The following is a 22,156-nucleotide window of genomic DNA, read 5'->3' on the forward strand; positions in this document are numbered from 1 at the left end:
CTCTGGTCCAGTTCTTAACCTTCAAGACTCAGAGATCTCCTCTGTCACATGGACTCCTGCAATGCCTGGCAGGCAAGGCAAGGAGCTGCTGTGGTTATCAGAGGGGTATCTGTATGAAGAAGGGGGTGAAGGGTTGAAGGGTGAGGTGGAAGGAAGGGAAGTGTGCGGGCCATCCAGCACAAGATGGTGTCCTAGCAGAGCTTAAAATGATGGGGGAGGAGGGTTGGGCAGCAGGAACTACAATGCTGGAAAGGGGAAGCACAGGCATAGAGAAGGAGCCCTAACCCAGGGAAAGACCCAGACCTAGAGAAGGAAAGTGGTAACCCAGCTGGAGCAGGAGTCTCACACAGATGATGTAATAGAAAAGAACAAATCTGACTCCATATTAGATCTGTTCCTTTGACTTTAACCTTGTGCTCTGTTTCTTAGGCTTAGTCTTGCTGGTTCTGCACCTTTTGTAAAATAATGTTGCCTATAGCCTGAAATAAACTGGATAGCCTATTCTAAGGCTCTGACCTTTAAGTATATTAACACTTCTCCATTCCTACAAAGGTAACAAACTGCAAATAGAAAATAACGTTTGTTTTGTTGGAGGTTAATAGGGACACCATGATCTGACCCATGTGGACAGCTGCAAGAACAAAGAATTCTTACATCCAGAAGTTTGCAGCAACACAACATACCCCCTCCCCTTTTTAGTATAAAAGGATCCTGAATTCTGACTTGGGTAAGATGATTCTCTTGGACATTAGTCTGCCATCTTCTTGGTCTGCCGGCTTTCTGAATAAAGTCGCTATTCCTTGCCCCAAAACCTTGTCTCCTGATTTACTGGCCTGTTGTGCAGTGAGCAAAACAAGTCTGGACTCAGTAATCATAAGGCATCTGTAGGTGTGTTTGTTGAATGACTAGTTGAGTGCGGTCAAGCCCAGAGCTAGTACTACTCTCTCCAGGGAGATGAAATCTTGGGCATGGCTCCTCTGGGACACCTGGCAGAAGGGCTACAGACCACTCTCTCCTAAGGTAGGTCAGTGCCTTCCTTCCCCACCAGTTCCACAGCACCATACTCTAAGCTTGGCATTGAAGGCTCCTCTTGGAAAGACCTTACACTTCTAGCCTCTCCCTGCATACTGCTGCCCCCCACTTCAGAAAGGTTTAATTTAAGGCAGGGGATGCCAAGCCAGCCAGACCTTGAGCAAGTCACGACCACTCCGGGAGACTCACCCACCTCCCTGGTTGGGTAGGAGTTGAGCTGCTGTGTGTAGGGACCTGGCCTGGGACCCACTACATTGCAGCTTCTATCTCATCCTGGGCTTATGTTTTCATTCATTCAAAAAACCTTCCTAGAGAATCCCCTGGGGGAATGGGGGACAGAGGGAAAGAGACCTGGTCCTTGCAGCCCTTCATCTGCTCCTTGCCCTGGGCAGAGGACACAGGGATTCAGGCCAGTGTGAGATCACCAGAGCTGGGGGAGGGAGTGGAGGATACTGCAGACAGGGGTGGGCTGGGCGGGGAATGTGGCGGGGCAGGGCTATTTAAGCCCAGGGCCGCTGGCAACCCCAGCAGCCTGACTGCCCTGTGAGCCGCCAGTATGGATGACATCTACAAGGCTGCGGTGAGGGCTGGGCTGGGGCTGGGCTGGGGCAGGGCTGGGGTGGGTGGGTCCACGGGGGGCTCATTCAGCTCAGGATGGGAGGCAAGCTCAACCCAAAGAAGTGATGGGGACCCCAGGTACTTACAGCCCAGGCCCTCAAGGGGATGGTGGGTCTAGAGTTCGGGGGTGCGGGAGGGGTGAGGAGTTTAGGGTTTGGAAGGAACTGTCAGGGTAGGTGGAGAAGGACATCATAGCTTTAGCATTGAGTCTGCCCCTGTCTCCAAACACCGCTGTAGTCCGAGTCACAGCCACATCTCTGCATTTGAGTCTCTAGTCTCTGGACCTTTGCCTTTCCCAGTCTCTTTCTGTCTCTTTGTTCCTCCCAAATTCTCCCTCTGAGGCTCTGTTGCTGTTTCCCTGTCCCCATCCCCCATTCCTGCCCCTTGTATTCTGTTTCTCACATGCCCCCTTTGCTAGCTGAAGATGCTGTGGAGGGCTGGCCGGGGTTATGAGGAGGGGGTTGCAGAGCTGGTATCCTGAGCTGGAGAAGCGGCTTTGAAGTTTGAGGGAGGCAGGGAGGGACCAGGAGGGAGAGCTGGCAAGAAGGAACAGAGAACTGGGGCCCCAGCTCCCAACTGGCCTAGCAGGCTCAGGGCTCAGTGGCTTAGCCAGGGGTACAGGCTGGAGGGGCCACTAAGGGGCTTCAGATGATATTTCATCATGAGAAGGAGGTATTGTGGACCTCCCCCCACCACAGAGACAAGGACATCTGACATAGACAGCTGTCCCCAAGGGAACCCCTCCCTCAGCCCCAGAAAGTATGTCCCCACCCCTGGGCAGGGAGGGGCTAAAGCTGGTTCTGGGGGCCCCCCTGCCTATCTTGCAGAAGTCCATGGAGCTGGGGGTGGGGGAAGCCCTCCGCCCCGTGCCCATACAAGGCCTGACAGGGCTGGGGACTAATTTTGGCTCCTGAGGCACCAGCAGGCCAGGGGGCCAGATAATGCTGCCCCACCCCCTGCATGCCAGAGTCCCCAGAACAATCACCAGGTTTAACTTTGTCCCCCGTTAAAAATAGCCCAGTGGCCACCCCGGTCAGGTTACAGTGGGTGGCTTTGCCCACCCCCACAATGGTTTTATTGTCCCAACCTGAGGGACAGCTGTCTCTCAGGCCACTCAGCTTGGGCTTCAGCAGGGGGGCTGAAAGGGCATTGAGTGGTCACTAACTATTGTCACTCAGGGTCACCTTGGTCCTGGAAGGGGTACCCACCTGTCACCCTGGCCCTGAGCCCTGCCTCAGTGAGGCCAGCAGGGTCATCTCAGGGCTTTGGGGGCAGGGAGAGAGAACGAGGCCTCTGCTCTGTGACCTGGGAATGGCCTACCTCTTCTTGGCTTCAGTCTTCCCACCTATGGAATGGGTTAGTTTCCTCAACAGCAGCTAAGGCCTGACTGAGCCTGAGTCCTGAGACCTCTTTTTCTCTCCAGGTAGAGCAGCTGACAGAAGAGCAGAAAAATGGTGAGTACCTGAATATGCATGTGCAGGAACAGCAGGGTGGGGCTTGGGGAGCATGAAGACCCCAGGCTGGAGATCAGAGGCTGAGGTCCCCCTCCACGTGACCTCATAGGTCTCGGAGGGAAGTTGGTAGGTTAGCAGGTAGCCCAGGTGAACTGGCCTTCTGGGTTCCTGGCTGCTGAGCCCCTGCCGCTTTGTTCCCCTTCCTCCCCTATCGGACACAGAGTTCAAGGCAGCCTTTGACATCTTTGTGCTGGGCGCCGAGGATGGCTGCATCAGCACCAAGGAGCTGGGCAAAGTGATGAGGATGCTGGGCCAGAACCCCACACCTGAGGAGCTGCAGGAGATGATTGATGAGGTGGATGAAGATGGTGAGCCCCTTTGCACCCCCCACCAACCCCGACCCAAGACCCATAGCACCCCCAGCTCACTGGGAACCTGAATCCCAGCTCTGCCACTTGTTACTCTGTGCACTTAAAGAAGCTGTTTAGTCTGTCTGAGCCTTGGCTGCCTCATCTATAAAATGGGCACAAGGACCACACTTGCCTCTCAGAGTTGGCATAAAGATGCAGTGAGAACACTGGGGTCTGGCGTCAAGGGCAGTGCCAGCCATTCTGACCATCCCTCTCGAATGGTTGTGCCACCCACCCCCAGGCAGCGGCACAGTAGACTTCGATGAGTTCTTGGTCATGATGGTTCGGTGCATGAAGGATGACAGCAAAGGAAAGTCTGAGGAGGAGCTTTCTGACCTCTTCCGCATGTTTGACAAGTGAGTGTGACCCTTGACCTCTGACCCCCACTCTAGCAGAGATGGGGAGAGGGGGATAGTCTTGTGCCCTTCAGGCCTCAGTAAGGGAGTAGGCTGCCCCATCTCCCAGTGGCCCTTCCCTGCCCCCCCGGGGTCATGGTGGGGCTGCCTTTTCCCATCCATCCCCACAAACTGTGGGCTCTGAGACCCTCCTCACCCACTTGGCAGAAACGCTGATGGCTACATCGACTTGGAGGAGCTAAAGATAATGCTTCAGGCTACTGGTGAGACCATCACAGAGGACGACATTGAGGAGCTCATGAAGGACGGTGACAAGAACAACGACGGCCGCATTGACTATGATGGTGAGTGGGGGTGGCGCTGGATCCCCTGCTGCCCATGCCCTGCCCAGCCCCCACCGCTGACCTCCGTCTGCCCCTCTCTCCACAGAGTTCCTGGAGTTCATGAAGGGGGTGGAGTAGACACTGATCTACGCCCAGAGCTGCCTGTGCCACCTTCCAACTCCAGCTGGGCCCCGGGGTGGGGGTAGGAGCCCGGGGTCCCCAGGGTGTGAACTTGGGCCCTCCCTGACTACCTCTCCCAGCCCTGTCCTGGGGAATGCAAATAAAGCCCTGCTCCCTGGAGGCCTAGTGTCTGGCTTTCATTCCCGACTTTTCTGCAGGGTTCACGCCAGCTCATGCTCTCACCATCCTGCCTTCTGCAGGAGGGGTTAGATTAGATCAGAGACCACCACGCTCCATACCCTACTGGCTCCTCTCCGTAACTGCTGGTACCCAGGGCTCATCTCCAGTAATTCCATGTCCGGACTCTGCAGTGGCCCAAGAATCTGCATTTCACAGGCTCCTGAGGGCCATGGCTTTAGTCAGCCAGTTGGCAGCCGAAGGGTCCTGTACTTGGAGAGAGCAGTCATTGCAGCACTGGGCTAGGCCTGGATGCCACTTGGCACAGCAGGCCCAGCCGCTTCTCAGTTCTGGCTGGGGAGAAGCAGGGCACTGCAGGGGCCCAGCAGGCCTGCAGCTCCTATCTTTATGCCCACTCACTTGGGTTTCCTGCTGGCAACATCGATTCCCAGGGACCAAGGGGCATATCGTCTACTCTACCTCCCCTTGCCCATTTGACAGGTAAGTACCCTAGGGTCCAGAGGCTTGGGGGCCTGTCAAGGTCACCAGTGAGTCTGGGGGAGAGCAGGGCCACCTGGCTCCCAGCCGAGGATTCTGTCTGATGGAATAGGTCCACATGGGCATAATTTCCAGTTCTCATGAACCTCAGCAGCTCCAGCAACCCACTCTCCCTCCCTGACAGGGAATGGAGGCACAGGGCCTGGTGGCTCTCAGCTTAGTCGGGTTAGTCGGCTCTCAGCTTAATCAGGCCAGAGCTACAGCCAGAACAGTGAAATTGGCTTTGGGGAGGTGGGGGGCTGCAAGGAAGTGGAGGTGTCAGCAGTGGTGCTTGTAAGAGGGACAGCTGCCACTGTGCCTAGGCTCCAGCCCGAATGTCAACAGCTGTCCCTGCTCCACTCAGCCACTCCACAGCTTCCCCACCTGTGCACCAGCCTTGGCATCCCCCAGACAGGCCCAGCATTCCAGAGGCAGTCTTTGAATTCTGGAGATGCCTCCAGTGGAGGCCAAAGCTGTCAGGAGCTGCCTGGTCCCTGGAGAGACCTGGGGGGAAGGTAGAAGTTCTCCTCAGGCCTGCTCTTAGGAGCTGGAAAACTCAAGGACCTACATGTACACCAAGGAATGATGACATTTCATGAGAGGAGGCATGGCCACAGTGGGCACCAGCAGTGCACCATTCCAGGGTTTAGTCACAGCCTTACCATGTGTCCAGCACTGGCTGGATGCTGGGACCCTTCAAAAGGAGGGCAGACATTGATTTTGTAGGAAGACAACTCAGGAAGACAAAGAGGGGGATGAGTGCAGTGAGGAAACCAATGTGCTGGAAGGGGGATGGTAGTGGTGTGGTGGCCTTGAGATAGGGTGGTCTTGGAAGGCTTCCTGGAGGAGCTGGCACTGAACTGAGGCCTGAAGAACCACAGGGAACCAGCCTTGGAAGGGCATGGGGAAGATGCCCTTCTCAGCATTGGGCTGGGTGCAGAGCCCCAGCAGCTTTAGGATGAGAAGGCCTGGTGGCGCTCAGCACAGTGGAGCGAGACGGGTGGATTCAGGGGCTTGTTTTGGAACTAGAATTGACAGACCTCACTGAAGGATTGAATGTAGCAAGTCAAGGATGACCTTTCATTTCAAGAATGAAACTGCCATTTCCTGAGATATGGAAGCCTGAGGGAGGCACAGGTTCTTGGAGTGGGGTATTGGGAAGTGGAGGTTCCTTTTTCCCTTTTGATTTCTTTTTAAAATTTCTAACTTTTCACTTTAAAATTCCAGGCTTTCAAAAAATAGTGGAAAGAAGTCCCACTTATGCTTCACACAGCTGCCCCAAATGTGAACATTTTAAATACCCACAATGATCAAACCCAGGAAATTAACACTGACACTCCACCACTAACTCATCTGCTAACCTCACGCAAATTTGTCAGTTGCTCTAAGAAGTCCTCTTCCAGGACCAGGATCCAAACAAGGATCACAAGTTGTGTCTTGTCATTCTGTCCTCTTACTCTGGATCCACGCTGGGCAAGGAGAAAGGGGGGCTCAAGGAAATGATGGCAGAATTGTGGCAGTGGGAATGCTGAGCACAGGAGGAGGCATCAGAAGAGGGATGTTCTGAACAGAGAAACTTCTGAGCTGAAGGCCACGTCCTCATTGGTGGTGACTTGGAGGATGGGTGGCTGAGGTGGGGGAGACAGTAACTGGCAGTGAGGTGGACAATGACTGGGTGAACCCAGGGCATATGGGATGATGATGGAATTGGGGGAGGAGAAGAGAGAAACCCCAAGAGTTAAACCCTCTGCGAATGAAACAGAAGGAAGACTGGGCCAGCTACAAAGAGGATACAAGGAGAGGGGTGGCTGGATGATGCCTTAAAGAAGGGGTCCACAGGTAGGGAGCCAGTGGGATTGTCCCAGTATCTCTGTTTCAGAATTATGTTGGTGGAGGAGGGACTGGGGGCATCTATTCCTTCCAGGAATGCCCACCCCAGAACTCTAGCTGGCAGAGGCTGGGCTGTGACCCTCCACATGCCTACCTGGTGGCACCTGGTGCATGACAACATTCACACAGATATACAGCCAAGGGCTGACAAGTTCCCACCAGCACATAGCACTGCACTCCCCTCCATACATAACCCAGTTGTGACTATTTTGTTGTGTTCAGTCCTCTCCATTTCTTCTGGGCTGAATTATCCTTTGCCTAGATGTGCTGCCGCCATGAAGCCTCCCTTGACTTTCCCCATCAGAAGAAATCACTGGAGCATCTCCCACTGCCCCTGCCTCTTCGTGTTATAGTTTCCTCTTTTCTGCCTGCCATCCCAAGAGGCTGTGGTTTCTGCTGGGTGGCCCGATTGTCCATCACAGGGCCTGTTGCAGCAGGCAGCTTTAGGACCTCCTGCAATTCCTACTTTGTCCATTAGATGGCACAAGATGCCTGTAGCTGGGCCCATTGGTCCCAGATCTCAGGGGTATCCTTGGGGTCTTTTCCCCCTGTGCAGCCAGCAAGCAGAGATCTTTACAGAAGATCCTTACCCCTGTCCCAGACTGGGAAACAGGCCCAGAGAGGAAAAGGGCCTGCTCGAGGCCATAAGACAAGTTTAGAGCTCAGGCTCCCAGCCCCTACCGCAGGCTACTTTCCTGCAGTATGAAATGGGCCATCCCCCAATCCTGCTTCAGAAGACCAGGGCCGCCCCTGCAGCCCCAGCTGGGGACCTGGCTGAGCTTAGATCCCCAGGGTGAGTTGGCAGGCTGAGGAGCTGTTGGGGCTGCCGCCCACAGCTGGTGGCCACGTGTTGACTAGGGGCTGTCTGCCTCAATCTCCAGCCTAACCTGGACTATGGGCCAAAACATCTCCCTAGGGAAATGGACACAGAGGGCCCAGGATATGATCGCCACCATGGCAGACCTTGCACAAGCACCCCTCACCAGTTTATAGAACCTATTACATTCAAAATAGTTGGTCCCTGGCTCTGGAAGGAGACTGAGACCCAGAGAGGGAAGGGCCTTGGCTAAGGTTCTTCAGGAGAGCCAGAGGCAGGGTGGCCTCCCTGAGTAGCCCCTTCCCCAATCCCAGGTCAGGAGGCATGTATATGTCAGGGAGAGATGGAGGCGGGGAGACAGGGTCCAGGTCCTGGGGTCCTTCTCATGCTGATTTAAGAGGCTGATCTGTTTCCCTTTCAGGAATGAGCTAGGAAAGGAAGTGAGGTCTCAGTACCCTCAGGAGCCTGAGAAGCAAGAGAGTCCCAGGAAGGGGCAGGGCTGAGCAGGACCTGTCCTTACCCTACTATGTGGCCTGGGCCTGGTCCTTCCCTCTCTAATGCCCCAACATTTTCTGACCACCCTTTGAGGGCTCAGGCTGGTCCATCTGGGAGCATCTAACTTGCAGGCATTTCTAGAATCCTGGGAGCACAAATTCTGACTCAAGTTTGAAATCTTAGTACCCAGGGCCTCAGATTCTGAGGGTAGGAGTCTGGGGTGGGGCAGCTGTAGGAGGTGGAGACAGGGGCTACTATCGGGGAGGGGCATAGGGAGGTCTCCTCACTTGCCCTTATTCAGCCCCTCAGCCTCATCCCCACCTTGTTTCTCTTCTGTGATTCTTCTACCCCTAAATCAGAGCTCAGAGCAGAGGTCGTGGGGGTACGAGCACGCTCCCTCCACCCTCAGTCTGGAGGAATCATAGGCCAGCAGACAGGAACTCGGGAAAGAACCCACCACTCACCTGGTGACAATCTGGGCCCTGGTAGGACTGGAGGACTGAGGGAGGCAGGGTAATGGGGGGTTCCCTGGCATGGGGGTAGACCTTGTCCCCTGCCCCAGTGAGCTGGGATGAGACCCAAAGGCCACACAGGAACAGGTCTGGGTGGAAGAGTCTGGGCATTCATCTCTTGCCAATATCAGATCTGTGAAGTGTGGCCAGACCTCAAGCCCCCATCCAAAACATGGAGCCCCTTGGGCTGGAATGACCATCACCGCCCACCCCCCGCCCCAGGCAACTTGGGCCCTGCCAGGGGAGCTGGGGTGCCAGGCCAAGGATTCAGGGGTCTAGACCCTTGGTGTCAGGGACCTGAGTCCAGAATCAATTTGTGGGATTCTCTTTCATGGGCAGTGGAGGGGCAGGGAGCAAAGGAGAGCCCAGCTAGACTCTCACCCAGCCCAGCAACCTCTGATCTCTGATTTCCCTTTCAGGCTATCTCCCCCTTGACATTTTGCTGGAGGCTGGGGACTTGGATTTGTGGACATTTCTGTATAAATCATCCACATCCCAGCTGGGAAAAGAGTCTCCCCAATTAGGAACCAGCCAATCTGACACAGAGGCATCAACTGGGCCAGCCGAAGTGGAGGGAGAGGCTGCAGGTGGATGACTGGGCACTGGTCCCCTCCCTCTTCCTCCCCGCCTTCCTGGCCTGGGACGGGGTGGAGCTGCTGCTTTATAAGTGGCAGGCCTGGCGGCAACCGAGCAAACTACAATCAGCGGCAGGACCAGGACCTAGGGCAGCTCTGCAAGCAGCATGGCCCCCTCAGCCTGGGCCATCTGCTGCCTCCTGGGGGGCCTCCTGCTCCGCGGGGGCTGCCCCAGCCCCGGCCCCAGCGTGCCCCGCCTGCGGCTCTCCTACCGAGGTACAGGCGGTGCGCGCCCCGTGTGTGTGTGTGTCTGTGGGAGCCCCGGACCCCGCGATACCCCAGCTGTGGGGCCCCAGCCAGCTCTGGGTGGTCTATTCTGCCAGCCAGAAAGATGCGGTCACTCCTTAAACAGCCATGGGGGAAGCACTTTACCTTCACTCCCCGGCATGGTGCTCCCAGCTGGCCGCCAGGGGCAGGAACCCAGGAGGAAGGCGGGGGAGGAGGACAGGTTCTGAAAGACAGGGCCAAGGTGGAGGTGGGAGAGACAGACAAAGCAGGGAAACCTGAGGGGGCTGTTGAGAAAAGAAGAGAGACCTCAGCAGAGTTGGGCAGAGAGAGATGGGGAGGGGGCAGAGAGGGCAGGTCTGGACGATTTGTCTGCACTCAGCCCGGCTCCTTGCCCAGGGCAGACAGTATGGGAGAGGGCAACATCCTGTCCCTCTCGTCCTGCCCTTCAGTGGCGTCCTTCACCCTATCTTCGTGGCCCTGTTCCCTGACCTTGGCAGTGCTGACCTTGCCTTTTCCCCTCCATCCAAGAGGCCCTTTGTAGCCCACGGAGGATTCCGGTCTCCCCTCTTTGCTCATCCTGGTCCAGGAGGTTCCCCTGCAGATCTAGCTTATGTTATGCTTCAGCTGGGACACAGTCTCCTCTGAATCTGTGGAGATGGTCCATGGGAAATGTCCCTAAGACACAGGCTCTCCACAGATTCTTCTTGGGGAAGCCAGAGGGGTGATCATCTTCCCTCAGGAACCCCAGTCCAAGAGGGGAGACCCAGGACTGCTCTGGAGAGTCTGGAGGAGGGAATGTGGCTCCACTCTGGAGAGTCTGAAGAGTCAGTGTGGTGGGAGAAATGTGGTCCTGCCCTGGGAGCTGTGGGTTTTAGAGGGCAGTCAGGTTATAAGAAAAGGCCCAAATAGGGCAAATCCCTCCCAAAGTACTGTCAGCCATGGAGGGCTTCCTGAAGAGACTGTTGATGAGTTTGGGGATAGAGTAGGTGCTGGGCTGAGGATGACCTTTTGGGCAGACTTGGATACCCGGTATTCCCAAGGATGGCCCTCGCCCCTTCCCACCACAGCCTGCTGCTTTCACTTGCCCACCCATCACCTCCACCTACCAAGCTGGACCCCAAGGACCTATTTGAGAATCCCCACCTTCAGGGATCATTGTCCCCAGACAGCCAACCCCTGGGGCCTGGGTGGGCAGTGTCTATGGAGGAGAAAACCCTCTTTAGCTACATCCCTGGACCGGAGCCTACAGATCCACCTGACCATACCCAGCCTCTCCCACACCCAGGCCTTTGCCAGGTAGTTCCCTCTGATGGGAGCACTCTTCCCTACTCGTTCACCTGTCCCACTGAGTCAGCCTTGCACGCTGTTCAGATCACCCACCCTTTCTCCAGGCTCTCCCAGCCCTTTGCCCAGCTTGCTGCCATAAATCCTGTCAGCAGAGCTATCTTTCCTGGGGACTGGATAGGGCTCAGATGGGCCAGTGGGAAGATGTTAACTGAAAAACCAGGGGGCCAAGGAGTGGGAGGGGTAAGGGACAGGCTCCTGGGTGGGCTGAGCTGGGTTGGGGGTTCAGAGTCCCCGTCCCACCCACCCCCAGGAGCCATTTCCCAGAAGCCCTCCAGCAGCCCTGTGGATGGAAACATTTTCCAGATGTAAGTGTGTGGGGGGTGAACGCACAGCTGGGACCCTCCACCTCCACATGTTGGCTGGAGAAGTGGGCTGCGCAGCAGGCTCTGACACCCTCCCTCGCTCCCTCCTAGACCTCCTTTCTGCCAACCGTTCTGCCATCTTCCTGGGTCCCCGGGGCTCCCTGGACCTTCAGGCCCTGTACCTGGACGAGTACCGGGACCGCCTGTTTCTGGGTGGCCGTGATGCCATCTACTCCCTGCGACTGGACCAGGCATGGATGGATCCCCGGGAGGTGAGCTGGGCTGACCGGGAAGAGGGTCTGTCTCAGAGCCGAGCAACTCTAGATGGGAGGCCTGCTGGGGAAACCGAGGCTGTGAGGTCAGGGGTAAGCCAGGCTGTATTTTAGGTCCTGTGGCCGCCGCAGCCAGGACAGAGGGAGGCATGTGTTCGCAAGGGAAGAGATCCTTTGGTGAGTGCTGTTGGGAGTGACATCCGTCCCCGCTTCCTTGACCAACTCCCAGGCCTTGACCCTCAGGAGAGCCTGGGGCCACTGCTACCCTAGTGCCGGTGCTGGGGACACTTGGAGCAGATCCTGAGGGTTCTTGATGGTCTGGAAGAATCTCCCCCCACTCTAGATCACCGGAGCTGACCAGACAGGCAGCACCCCTCATGCCCTCCACTCCCTCCTCCCCAGGTGGACTGCGCCAACTTTGTGCGGGTGCTGCATCCCCACAACCGGACCCACCTGCTGGCATGTGGCACTGGGGCCTTCCAGCCCACCTGCGCCCTCATTGCAGTTGGGCATCGTGGGGAGGTGAGCCGGGCAGCCCCAAAAAGGACTGGGAAGCAGTGACATTTCCTCCTTGCCGCCTGAACGCTCCCCATTGAGCCTGGGCCAGGGCAGAAGTGTCAGAGCCTGAAAGGCGTCTTTGTGGCAGGGAGCTGACCCCACTGGTGAGGCCCGAATAAGGGTGCCTTCTGCCCACCCCCACTCTCCAGCCGCACGCGATGGCCACTGCCCGGGTGGGGGACTGCCCTGCTTTCCTATGTGACATGTCTGTCTCCCTCCTTCTCCCCCAGCATGTACTCCACCTGGAGCCTCGCAGTGTGGAAAGTGGGCGGGGGCGGTGCCCACATGAGCCCAGCAGTCCTTTTGCCAGCACCTTTGTAGGTAGGTGATGCCCAGACCGGGGCAGGCATGGTGAGGGTGGGAGCTGGCTGGGAAGGAATGGGGCCTGGCTACAGGCCTGGCCCTCCTCTCCTGACCCTGCCTCCTACCCCTACCCCAGGAGGGGAGCTGTACACAGGCCTCAATGCTGACTTCCTGGGGCGTGAGGCCATGATCTTCCGGAGTGGGGGACTCCGGCCAGCCTTGCGTTCTGACTCTGACCAGAACCTTCTGCACGGTGAGCCCAGGGGTCTGCTGAGGGCCAGGCTGATTGGTGTCTGCCTCTGACACTGGCAGGGAGGCGGGAGAGCTGACTCTGGAGTGGGGACCAGAGGGCGGCCCATCCCTACTCTACTCCCTGGGACTCTAGCCTCCAGTGGGGTCCTGCGCTTCTTTCCCTCCTCATTAGTTCAGCCTCCCCCCATCCTCCACTGTGAGGGCCCCCACCAGCTTCACCCTTTCACCTCCCAGAACCCCAATTTGTGATGGCTGCCCGGATCCCGGACAATCTGGACCAGGATGATGACAAGGTGTACTTCTTCTTCTCGGAGACAGTCCCCTCGCCTGATGGGGGCCTGGGCCGTGTCATCGTCAGCCGCGTGGGCCGCGTCTGTGTGGTGAGAGCTATGGAAGGGGCAGTGAGATTCAAATTCTCCTTCCCGGACCTGTCCCCACCTGCAGAAGTAGGGCGGAGGAGCAGGTGGAGGGGCCTGCCCCCAAGGCACAAGACTGACTGGCCCCTACCCACTAGAATGATGCAGGTGGCCAGCGGGTGCTGGTGAACAAATGGAGCACCTTCCTCAAGGCCAGGCTGCTCTGCTCCGTGCCTGGCCCTGGCGGCACCGAGACCCACTTTGACCAGCTGGGTAAGGCCGTGGCCAGGGCAGGTGGGGTGTGAGCTGGGGGGGGCTCAGAGCCAGTGAGTAGGGGGCATTGGTGGTGGCCTTCTGTCTCCCAGAGGACGTGTTCCTGCTGTGGCCCAATGCAGGGAAGAGCCCAGAGGTGTACGCTCTGTTCAGCACGGTCAGGTGGGCACACAGCCTCCTTCACCCCTGCCCCGGCCCCATCTCTGCACCCTCAGCCTCCTCCCCTGAGCTTCTGCTTTCTTGTCCCTGCCTCACCATGGGTCCCTGTCTTTGTCCCTGACCCAGTGATTCCATGGCTGTATTCTCTGCCTGGGTGTCCTCGTTTTCTGGTCTCTGCTGACCGCAGTCACCATCATCCTCTGTCTTACTTATGAAACCTATGACAGCCACCCTGGCCTGACTGTCCCTGTCCCCCCTCCGCAGTGCTGTGTTCCAGGGTTACGCTGTCTGCGTGTACCACATGGCGGATATCTGGGAGGTCTTCAAGGGCCCCTTTGCCCACCAAGATGGTCCCCAGCACCAGTGGGGGCCCTATGGGGGCAAGGTGCCCTTCCCCCGCCCTGGCGTGGTGAGTATCTGCCTGCTGCCAGGCCAGGGAAGAGGGCTGAGTAGATGCCAGGAGGGTCTCCGCCCGGGGACAGGCTTGAGTCCGTATGCAGCCCCAGAGAAGCAGCTGAGCTGGGGCTCCACAGAGGCTGGGCGGGTTTAGGAGGGGAGCAGAGCCCTGATGACACTAAGAGTCATTCCTACAGCAAGAGCGGTCCCTCTGAGGTTGGCGTGCCTAACCAGTGGGCCTCGGAAACACACTGGGGTGGGATGTGACATCCCAGGAAGCTTCACGTGCTCCCTTTGCTGCTGCCCGCAGTGCCCCAGCAAGATGACTGCACAGCCAGGACGACCCTTTGGCAGCACCAAGGACTACCCCGATGAGGTGCTGCAGTTTGCCCGAGCCCACCCACTCATGTTTCGGCCTGTGCGTCCTCGGCGGGGCCGCCCTGTCCTCGTCAAAACCCACCTGGCCCAGCAGCTGCGTCAGATCGTGGTGGACCGTGTGGAGGCAGAGGACGGGACCTACGATGTCATCTTCCTGGGGACTGGTGGGTGGGCTTAGTGGGGTGGCCTCACTAGGGGAGTGTGCTGGGACCCAGGCTCTGCCTTCCTCTCTCACTGACCTCTCCCTTCCCTGCCTCAGACTCAGGTTCTGTGCTCAAAGTCATTGCCCTCCAGGTGGGAGGCTCGGCTGAGCCTGAAGAGGTGGTTCTGGAGGAGCTCCAAGTGTTTAAGGTGAGCAGGGGGACTGATGGGAAGGGTCCCCTCAAGCCCCGTCCCTGGGTCTAGGCCTGACTACAAGGAAGCAGGAACAAAGCACAGGAGGGAGATTGGCTGGACTTTACTGAACCCTCAGCTGGTGGGGAGTGAAAGGGGTGACACTGCTGCAGAGGCCTTACTGATGCTTCTAAATGACTGTGGGGCCTGGAGACGCAGTCTAAGCTGAGAGTTGGGGGGCCCAGAGAGGAATGGCCAAGGTGATGGTCCCTGACAAAGCCCTGCCAGGCTCAAGTTGCAGTGAGGGGTGGCTGAAACCCTAACTTCCCTGTGGGTTCTGCTGGCCCCTCTATAGAGTCAGGCAGGGGATCTGTGTCTGGGGAACTGCCATGCCTCCCCACAAGGGATGGGTGATTTGGGAGGGCTGCCTTATTGCTAGGGAGCAAGGTTGTGGCAGGAGACCCCAGAGCTTACTTTTAGCCAAGCCTTGGAGGCCTGCCAGGGTGAGGGGATTGTTCTAGCAACCCGATGAGTGCGCAAGACTGTCTGGCCTTAGTTGCCAGGGAGGGAACTGACCTGGTAGAAAGGTGGCTTCCATCCAGAGGCTGGAGGAGGCTGAAAGCCGGGATGCAGGGGAGCTCTTGCTTCTTCCCCAGGTGCCAACACCCATCACTGAGATGGAGATCTCCGTGAAAAGGGTAAGAACAGCTGCCAATCCTCCCCAACTTCTTTCCTCTCCACCAGTCTCCTGAAGCTTCCCTGAGTGCTTCCATCACTGGGAAGCCGAGCCACAGCAGGCCCTGGGGCTGCCTGATAAGGCCCTGCAATGAGGGATGAGAGCTGAGATGCCATGCATGAAACCAGTGGGCAGTGGGAGACCCCGAGTAAGTGAGTCTCTCTTCAGATCAGGGGAGATCCACAAAGTGCAGTTCCTCAGGGGTAGACCAAAAGTGCTTGAAAACAAAATCCAGATTTTAAATCACTCTTAGAAGCCACTTTTTAGAGGCCTGCTGTGTGTCCTTTTGCAAGAGGCAAAATCTCCCCAAGTTCATCTGCCCCAGTTTATCTTTGGGTAAATCTTGACTTTTGTACTGGGATCACTTAAAGCAGACTATACCTCTAAGGTTAATGGCAAGACAGGATAAAGGCTATGGGGGTAGAAAGCAAAGGTCAACTGCAGGGAGGGCCTGGAGAAGCCCCCTAGAGAACCTCAGGGGTTCCTTACCCCCTCCACACCCTAGCACGGGATCTAATGTAGATCAGGTGACTGATAAATGCTTTTTGGTTTTGGGAATGCACCCAAGAGGCTCTGGAAGACTCTTGCAAATGGCAGGGGTCTCAGGAAAGCCAAAGGGGCTGAGAGCCTAGCCGCTTCGAGAAGGAGTGCAGGCTCACTATGAGCTCTGCCTGTGTCCCTTCCAGCAAATGCTGTACGTGGGCTCGAGGCTGGGCGTGGCCCGGCTCCAGCTACACCAGTGTCAGACTTACGGCAGTGCCTGTGCAGAGTGCTGCCTGGCCCGGGACCCGTACTGCGCCTGGGATGGTGCCTCCTGCACCCGCTACCGGCCAGGCACCAGCAAGCGCCGGATCCGCCGACAGGATATCCGGCATGGCAACCCTGCCCTGCAGTGCCTGGGCCAAAGCCAGGAAGGTGAGTGGCAGCAGGCATGGTGGCGCCAGTTGGGCTCCCACAGGGCCCCCTCACCCTAATGGCCTGGGTTCCACCCCTGTGAGGTGTGGCCTCAGGCTAGTCCTGTAGTAACAGACCGTCCTTGGTTTCCCTGTGCGTGCAGCTCTTGTCAGTATATGAGTATAGGGTCTTAGGGCAGAGTGAGTGGCTTGGGGGTTGATAGGCACCTAGGTCCCTGGCACATTTGTGGGGGCTCCTGGGCTGGGGGAGTCTCTTGATGGTCCCTGGGGTCCCCTAGTTCCTGAGCTGAGCCTATCTTCAAATCCCTCCAGAGGAGGCTGCAGGACTCGTGGCAACCACCGCGGTCTACGGCACGGAGCACAACAGCACCTTCCTGGAGTGCCTGCCCAAGTCCCCCCAGGCCGCTGTGCGCTGGTTCTTGCAGAGGCCGGGGGACGACGGGCCTGACCAGGTGAACCTCCAGCCTGCATGTGTCCTGAGGTCATACACCTCCTTGAACCCAAAGCCTTAGGAAGGGCCTCTGGGGGGCACCTGCTAAGATCAACTTAAGTGTGTATTAGGCCCGTGGTGCGCCTAGAACGAAGTGTCCCTGTTCCTGCCATCTGAGAACACCCAGGCCACATGTGGTAGAACTTATCCAGTGATGGAAGCCCACAAACTCCTAGGGACTGAGCCAAGCTCTGTCTGAGATGGGGAGTAGCAGAGACAGAAGAGAGGGAAGGAGGTCTGGGCTGGTCAGGAAGCCCTGCATGCTTACACATATGGCTCATCTTTGAAGGGGTCTCTTCCTCAGGGGTTCTTGGTCCTCCTCTGCCCTAAGCCTGTGCCCCTGACCATTGGCCCTTGCACATACACACATCCCCCCACCACACACACTGCCTGGCCCCACACTTCTTCACTAGAGTCCAGCTGTCTGCCCAAGCCCTCTCCTCCCCAATCCAGAAAGCTCTGTCAACCCCAGAGATGGCTTCAGTCTGGGGCCTGAGGATGGATGTCGGTGGGGCAGGGTGAAGAACTGTTCTCCAGCTGCTCCCACGGGCAGGGAAGGGGAGGCAGTGGGTTGATTACAGGAGGGGCTCTTTTTCCAGCTTGAGAACTGGGGGAGGCCAGCCTTGGGCCAGCTGTTGGGCTGGGCACTGAGAAGTCTCCCCCGGAGGGCCAGGGGCGGGGGAGTGATGAGATGGAGTTACACAACACTCACCACCCAAGCAGGGCAGCCTTGGTGTACAGATGTGCAAACTAAAGCCCAGAGAGGCTCCAGGCCAGAGATGGGGCCAGATCAGAACCGTGCTCCCACCTCCTACACTGGGATGGGGCTGTGGGCCCCGCACTATGCAGGGAGTGACCAATGCAGACCAAGATCTGGAGGACTGTGTGTGTGTGTGTGTGTATAGAGTGGAGGGGAGTCCTAGTCCTGGAGCTAGGAGGTATAGTCCCTCTGAGTGAAAGCCCATAGATCCTCTTTAACACCCTCTGTTCCCTGGGAATGTGTGCCAGCCCCCCACCTCCACCACCAAGGCCAAGATAGGGGCCCCAGAGCTCTGACTAGGGGAGAGACCAGTCAGTCAAATCTTTGAGAATCCCCCTTTGCAGGCCCTGTCCTGGGTTATGGGAAGGTGAGGCCCTGCCTGCAATTAGCTCACAGTCGAGGAGCCTGAGCCTGCCAAGCTGCTGGGAGGGGAGAGTAGGCTCTGAGATAGCAAATATGGAAAAGTAGGGGGCAGAGAAGTTGATGGTGCAGGCCCTGCACCACCCTCTGCCCCACTCATGCCCTCCCACACCCCCAGCAGGTAAAGACAGATGAGCGCATCCTGCAAACGGAACAGGGTCTGCTGTTCCGCAGGCTCAACCGCCTGGATGCGGGCACCTACACCTGCATGACCCTGGAGCACGGCTTCTCCCAGGTGGTGGTCCGCCTGGCTCTAGAGGTGATCGTGGCTGCGCAGCTTGACGGCCTGTTCCCTCGGCAGCCCAGGCCAGAGGAGCCTGCAACCCGGGGAGGCCCAGCCTCCGCCCCCTCCAAGGCCTGGTATAAGGACATTCTGCAGCTCATTGGCTTCGCCAACCTGCCCCGGGTGGATGAGTACTGTGAGCGCGTGTGGTGCCCCTCCCGCAGCCGGAGCCGTGGCAAACAGGCCAAGGGCAAGAACTGGGTGGGGCTGGAGCTAGGCAAGAAGGTGAAGAGCCGGGTGCAAGCTGAGCGCAATCGGACACCCCGGGAAGTGGAGGCCACATAGGAGAGGGATGAGGAGAGGGTAGTTGGGATAGGCCGAGTGGCCAGCATGAGCCCCCAGCATCTCCCACTCACCCACCCGGTTAGGGCAGAGGAGGCCAACGTGCCTGATTGTCTCTTAGAGATGGGAATTTCTGCCCCCAGACTCCTACCAGGTCACCCACAGGAAACGCTGGGGCCTGGTGGAGGGCCCTGTGTCTGAGGCCTATTCCCTGCCCCTCTCTGTGCTCAGTCCCAGGCTGGAACCAGCACCCTCTGGCTGCTGGCAACCCCAGTGGGACTGCTATTTGTTCTCAGACAAGGCCCCCGAGCACATTTCCGCTTGTGCCCGGGGGCCAGAGGCGAGAGGGCTGGGTGGTTCTCACCCAGCCTGCAGAACAATGGCCATTCTGAGTGACCCTTCCAGTGGGTGTGTGGGTGCGTCTGAGGAGGTGCCTGGGCAGGGGGCCCTCAGGCAGCCAAGGAGGGTAGAAGTTGCCTCCTAAGCTAGCAAGGGGGAAGAAGACCTATCCTGCGAGGTGGGTGGGAAAGTGGAGGCACTGAGAAGACGTTACAGCAAGACCCCCTCACACTCCATGCCCTGCAATCTTGGTGGTTCCCTGCCACTGCCCACCACCTCTTCTCCATCTCAGAATCGTAGAAGCATGGACTGCGAGAGCTCCCTGGGTCCTGGGGATGGTCTGGACCTCAGGCCCCACTTCACAAATGAAAGCAAGAGAACATTTCACAGCCTGACTTCCCTTCCCTAAGTCCCAGAGCTGCCAGGCCAAGTTTCCTGGGATGCCCACACTCCTGATGGGATTGGCCCTCCCTACCATCAGGGTCTCCACGCTGATGAGCAGGGAGTGGGGGGATTCTAGGAGAATGTTATCCCCCATCTCTGTGGACTAGAGATAGGGAAAGGGGAGCTGGGAAAGTGTGGGGTAGTTGGAGGAGTGAGCTGTCTTTCCCAGGGCAATGCAACCTTGCCCACAGCCTGGAAGGGTGGGAATGTGACAGCTCTGTGAGCAAGCTACAGCTGGTGGGCAGGACCAGGGGCAGGGCTTTGCCTGGTGGGCCACAGAGGACTGAGGCTTTTGAGATGAAAGGGGAAAGGGTGGGAGACCCTCGGATGGGCTTTGGAACCCAAGGGCAGGCATTCTCAGGGACCCAAGAAGGCATCGGTTAGCCCAGGAGCCAAGTATTTCCCACCCTGGGATCTTTGGTTTCTGCTAAATAAGGGTTTGTCATGGATGGTTCATTTATGAAAATTTTTCTCTTTTAAGGGAAAGAAATGTAGGGGAGAAGCTGCTAAATCCTGCTGGCTCTTGGGGGCGAGGCTCAGGTGGCCAGGATGCATTCTGTCTGGGCGCGTAGGGAGGTGTTTTTGCCATCAGCGGTAATGTGTTTCTTGGGCTGGGGAGCATGGAGGGGGAGGAGGAGGACTAAATGAAAAGTTGTTCCCAGACTGCGTATGAACAAGTCAGTGACGCACAAAACCGACAGGAGGGAGACAAGAGCATCAGGTTCGAGATTCCCTCCATTAAAAAATCAAGATGAAGAGAGGAAGGAAAAAAAAACACAGACAAAAAGCAATACAGGGCTTCCTGCCCTGTTGAACTCAAACCCAGACTGTGTCTGCCTTGGATTTTATCCAAGACCCCCATGCCCCACCACCACCTCCAGAGAAATGGAATCTGAAACAGGCCCTTCTTTCTCCCTTTGGAGTAAGTGAAACAGAAGCACTGAGATTACCTTGATAACACTTTGGGAAGCCGCTGGCCTGGGGTGGTTGTGGCTGAGATGTCAGCAGGTGAAAGCAGAGGAGAGGACTGTGGGGAGGGGCCTGGAGAAGAAAGGGGAGGAGGAGGTAGAGGCCACGGAAGAGGGTAGAATGGAACAGGTGTCAGAGCTGCAGCCAACTCTGCCCCTCTGTCCCAGGAAGAAGCAACTGGGCCTCTAGGCTGGGTCCATGTGTGGCCGGCTCCAGGCAGGGTCCCCTAGGGAAGTTACTCTGGAAAACAGAGGGAGAAGGAGTTAAAAATCCTGAACCAGGAACACCAGCATTTGGAAAATTATGGACAGCTTCTACTGATTGCCCACCCCTATCCCCCATGGTACTGTGTGTTATTAACGCCTGGAAATGCCTCTATGTGTGAATTCTATTTTTGTATTCATATGTTGAGATGGGCCTTGTGGTTTCTCTGTCTTCAAAGCACAGTTCTCATAATTACTATTGTTCCTTTGTCACTGCCCCTCAGTGCTGGTGAGGACAGCACAGTGGTTTACCACACAACCTACAAGGAAAGGGATGAAGTTAATATTTATATCACATAATTATATCGTTATTGTACCTGTGTATTTCTGTACTAAATTGTCTGATGCTATGTTTGTGAGCTGGAAATGAAGAGCCTTCCCTGACCATTCTAGGAGGGATAAGCCACTCTGGGTGGTATTTCCTAGAAGAGGAGATAGGTATCAGGGGAAGGAAGGAGTCAGAGGGCTTTGCCTATGAAGTGGAGATTGCTTGTTAAATTAGGAAAATCCTGTCCCTTGGGCTTCTGAGACTTCTTGGAACTTCAGGAAGATCTCAAGCCAGGAAAAAAAATGCTGGCAAAGGGTAGCTGGGCACGTAGGCTGCCCTGCTCCTTTTTCATAATAACACTTGACTTTTTGATAGCAACACTTGGCCTGGTGCCTGTCTTCATCAGCCACATACCAACGTGTATTAAGACCACCGTGTTGACGGGGAGGGGATAGCTCAGTGGCAGAGTGCGTGCTTAGCATGCACGAGGTCCTGGGTTCCATCCCCAGTGCCCCCATCAAGAAAAATAATAATTAAAATATAATATAAAATAATTAACATATAATATAAAAATAATAATTAAAAAATGAGTAAACCTAATTACTGTCCCCCCACCAAAAAAAAAAAGGCCACTGTGCTCTTGCTGGTGGGGGCGGGGGGGCTGGGCTGTGTGGTGAGAGCTGCAGCTTCAGCAGAGGAGGGGGAGCCCCAGAGTCTGGCCTGCTGGGCTGCAGGAGGTGCCTCTCCCCCACCTCCCACTCCCCTAGTGACAACATGCTCCTGCCCAAAGAGCAGACTCCATCGGGGCTGGAGGGAGATGGAAAAAGCCAGGGGTACTTTAAAGATGGGAGGGACATCACCCCACATCACCAGGGAGAATACCTTCTTGCTTGGATGGGCCCCTCAATCCGTGCTATAGACTAGGGGGTGCTTAATACAGGTCAGTCATCCATCCCATCTTGCACCCTGGCCCTAGGGTGGGACCCATGCTTTTGCCCCCTGGACGCTGCACGAGCACCCAGGCCTGACAGAATGTGAAATCCTGTTGCCCTGCCCCAGGCCATCACCACCCCTTCCGAGAAGCCTCATCAGAGCCCCACTTTGTGTGGAGTGCTGGGCTGGGAGGGTGCGTGAATGCAGCCTCACAGCCCCTTCTCCCATGAGGAGCACAGCATCTCTGCTCCCACATGGCCACTACCCATGCCCCGAAGACCACTTGGGTCTGGACTTCCCCTGGCCCCTCATTCCCCCTCCCTCCTCCCATCTCGAGCCCTATTTCCTGCCTTAAGGATTTCACTCTATCTTCCTCTCCCAGCTTTTTCCTCTAAGTCTCACACTTCCCCTGGTCTTGGGGCCTGTTTCATAATTTCCCAAACAGGTTTAGAGCCGGAAAAGGGCTTCTAGTCAAATGTTTTCCAAAATGGTGTTCTTTGGAAAAATTGTCCCATGAGATCC

The 22,156-nt window shown here is 56.8% G+C and overlaps 2 protein-coding genes across 3 annotated transcripts; both read left to right on the plus strand.

Annotated features, from left to right (window-relative positions):
* The first annotated feature begins 1,521 nt into the window (after positions 1-1,521).
* TNNC1 (troponin C1, slow skeletal and cardiac type) lies at positions 1,522-4,493 on the plus strand. Its single transcript, XM_032458343.1, has 6 exons — positions 1,522-1,612; positions 3,074-3,104; positions 3,326-3,472; positions 3,756-3,870; positions 4,078-4,214; positions 4,300-4,493. The coding sequence occupies exons 1-6, from the start codon at positions 1,589-1,591 to the stop codon at positions 4,329-4,331; spliced, it is 486 nt and encodes a 161-aa protein (XP_032314234.1). The 5' UTR covers positions 1,522-1,588; the 3' UTR covers positions 4,332-4,493.
* Positions 4,494-9,419: 4,926 nt separating this feature from the next.
* Positions 9,420-21,079, plus strand: SEMA3G (semaphorin 3G). Of its 2 annotated transcripts, none has more exons than XM_014555318.2 (16): positions 9,420-9,592; positions 11,365-11,525; positions 11,640-11,702; positions 11,928-12,047; positions 12,314-12,404; positions 12,523-12,639; positions 12,873-13,018; positions 13,153-13,267; positions 13,360-13,429; positions 13,691-13,835; positions 14,133-14,364; positions 14,460-14,551; positions 15,190-15,231; positions 15,956-16,184; positions 16,496-16,635; positions 17,972-21,079. In XM_014555318.2, exons 1-16 carry the CDS (start codon positions 9,484-9,486, stop codon positions 18,419-18,421), a joined length of 2,322 nt encoding a protein of 773 aa, XP_014410804.1. In that variant the 5' UTR covers positions 9,420-9,483; the 3' UTR covers positions 18,422-21,079. The 2 variants fall into 2 exon arrangements, with proteins under 2 accessions (XP_014410804.1, XP_006180054.1); XM_006179992.3 differs by having other exon boundaries at positions 17,975-21,079.
* Positions 21,080-22,156: the final 1,077 nt, after the last annotated feature.

This window comes from Camelus ferus, chromosome 17, assembly GCF_009834535.1.
Source record: "Camelus ferus isolate YT-003-E chromosome 17, BCGSAC_Cfer_1.0, whole genome shotgun sequence".
Classification (NCBI taxonomy): domain Eukaryota; kingdom Metazoa; phylum Chordata; class Mammalia; order Artiodactyla; family Camelidae; genus Camelus; species Camelus ferus.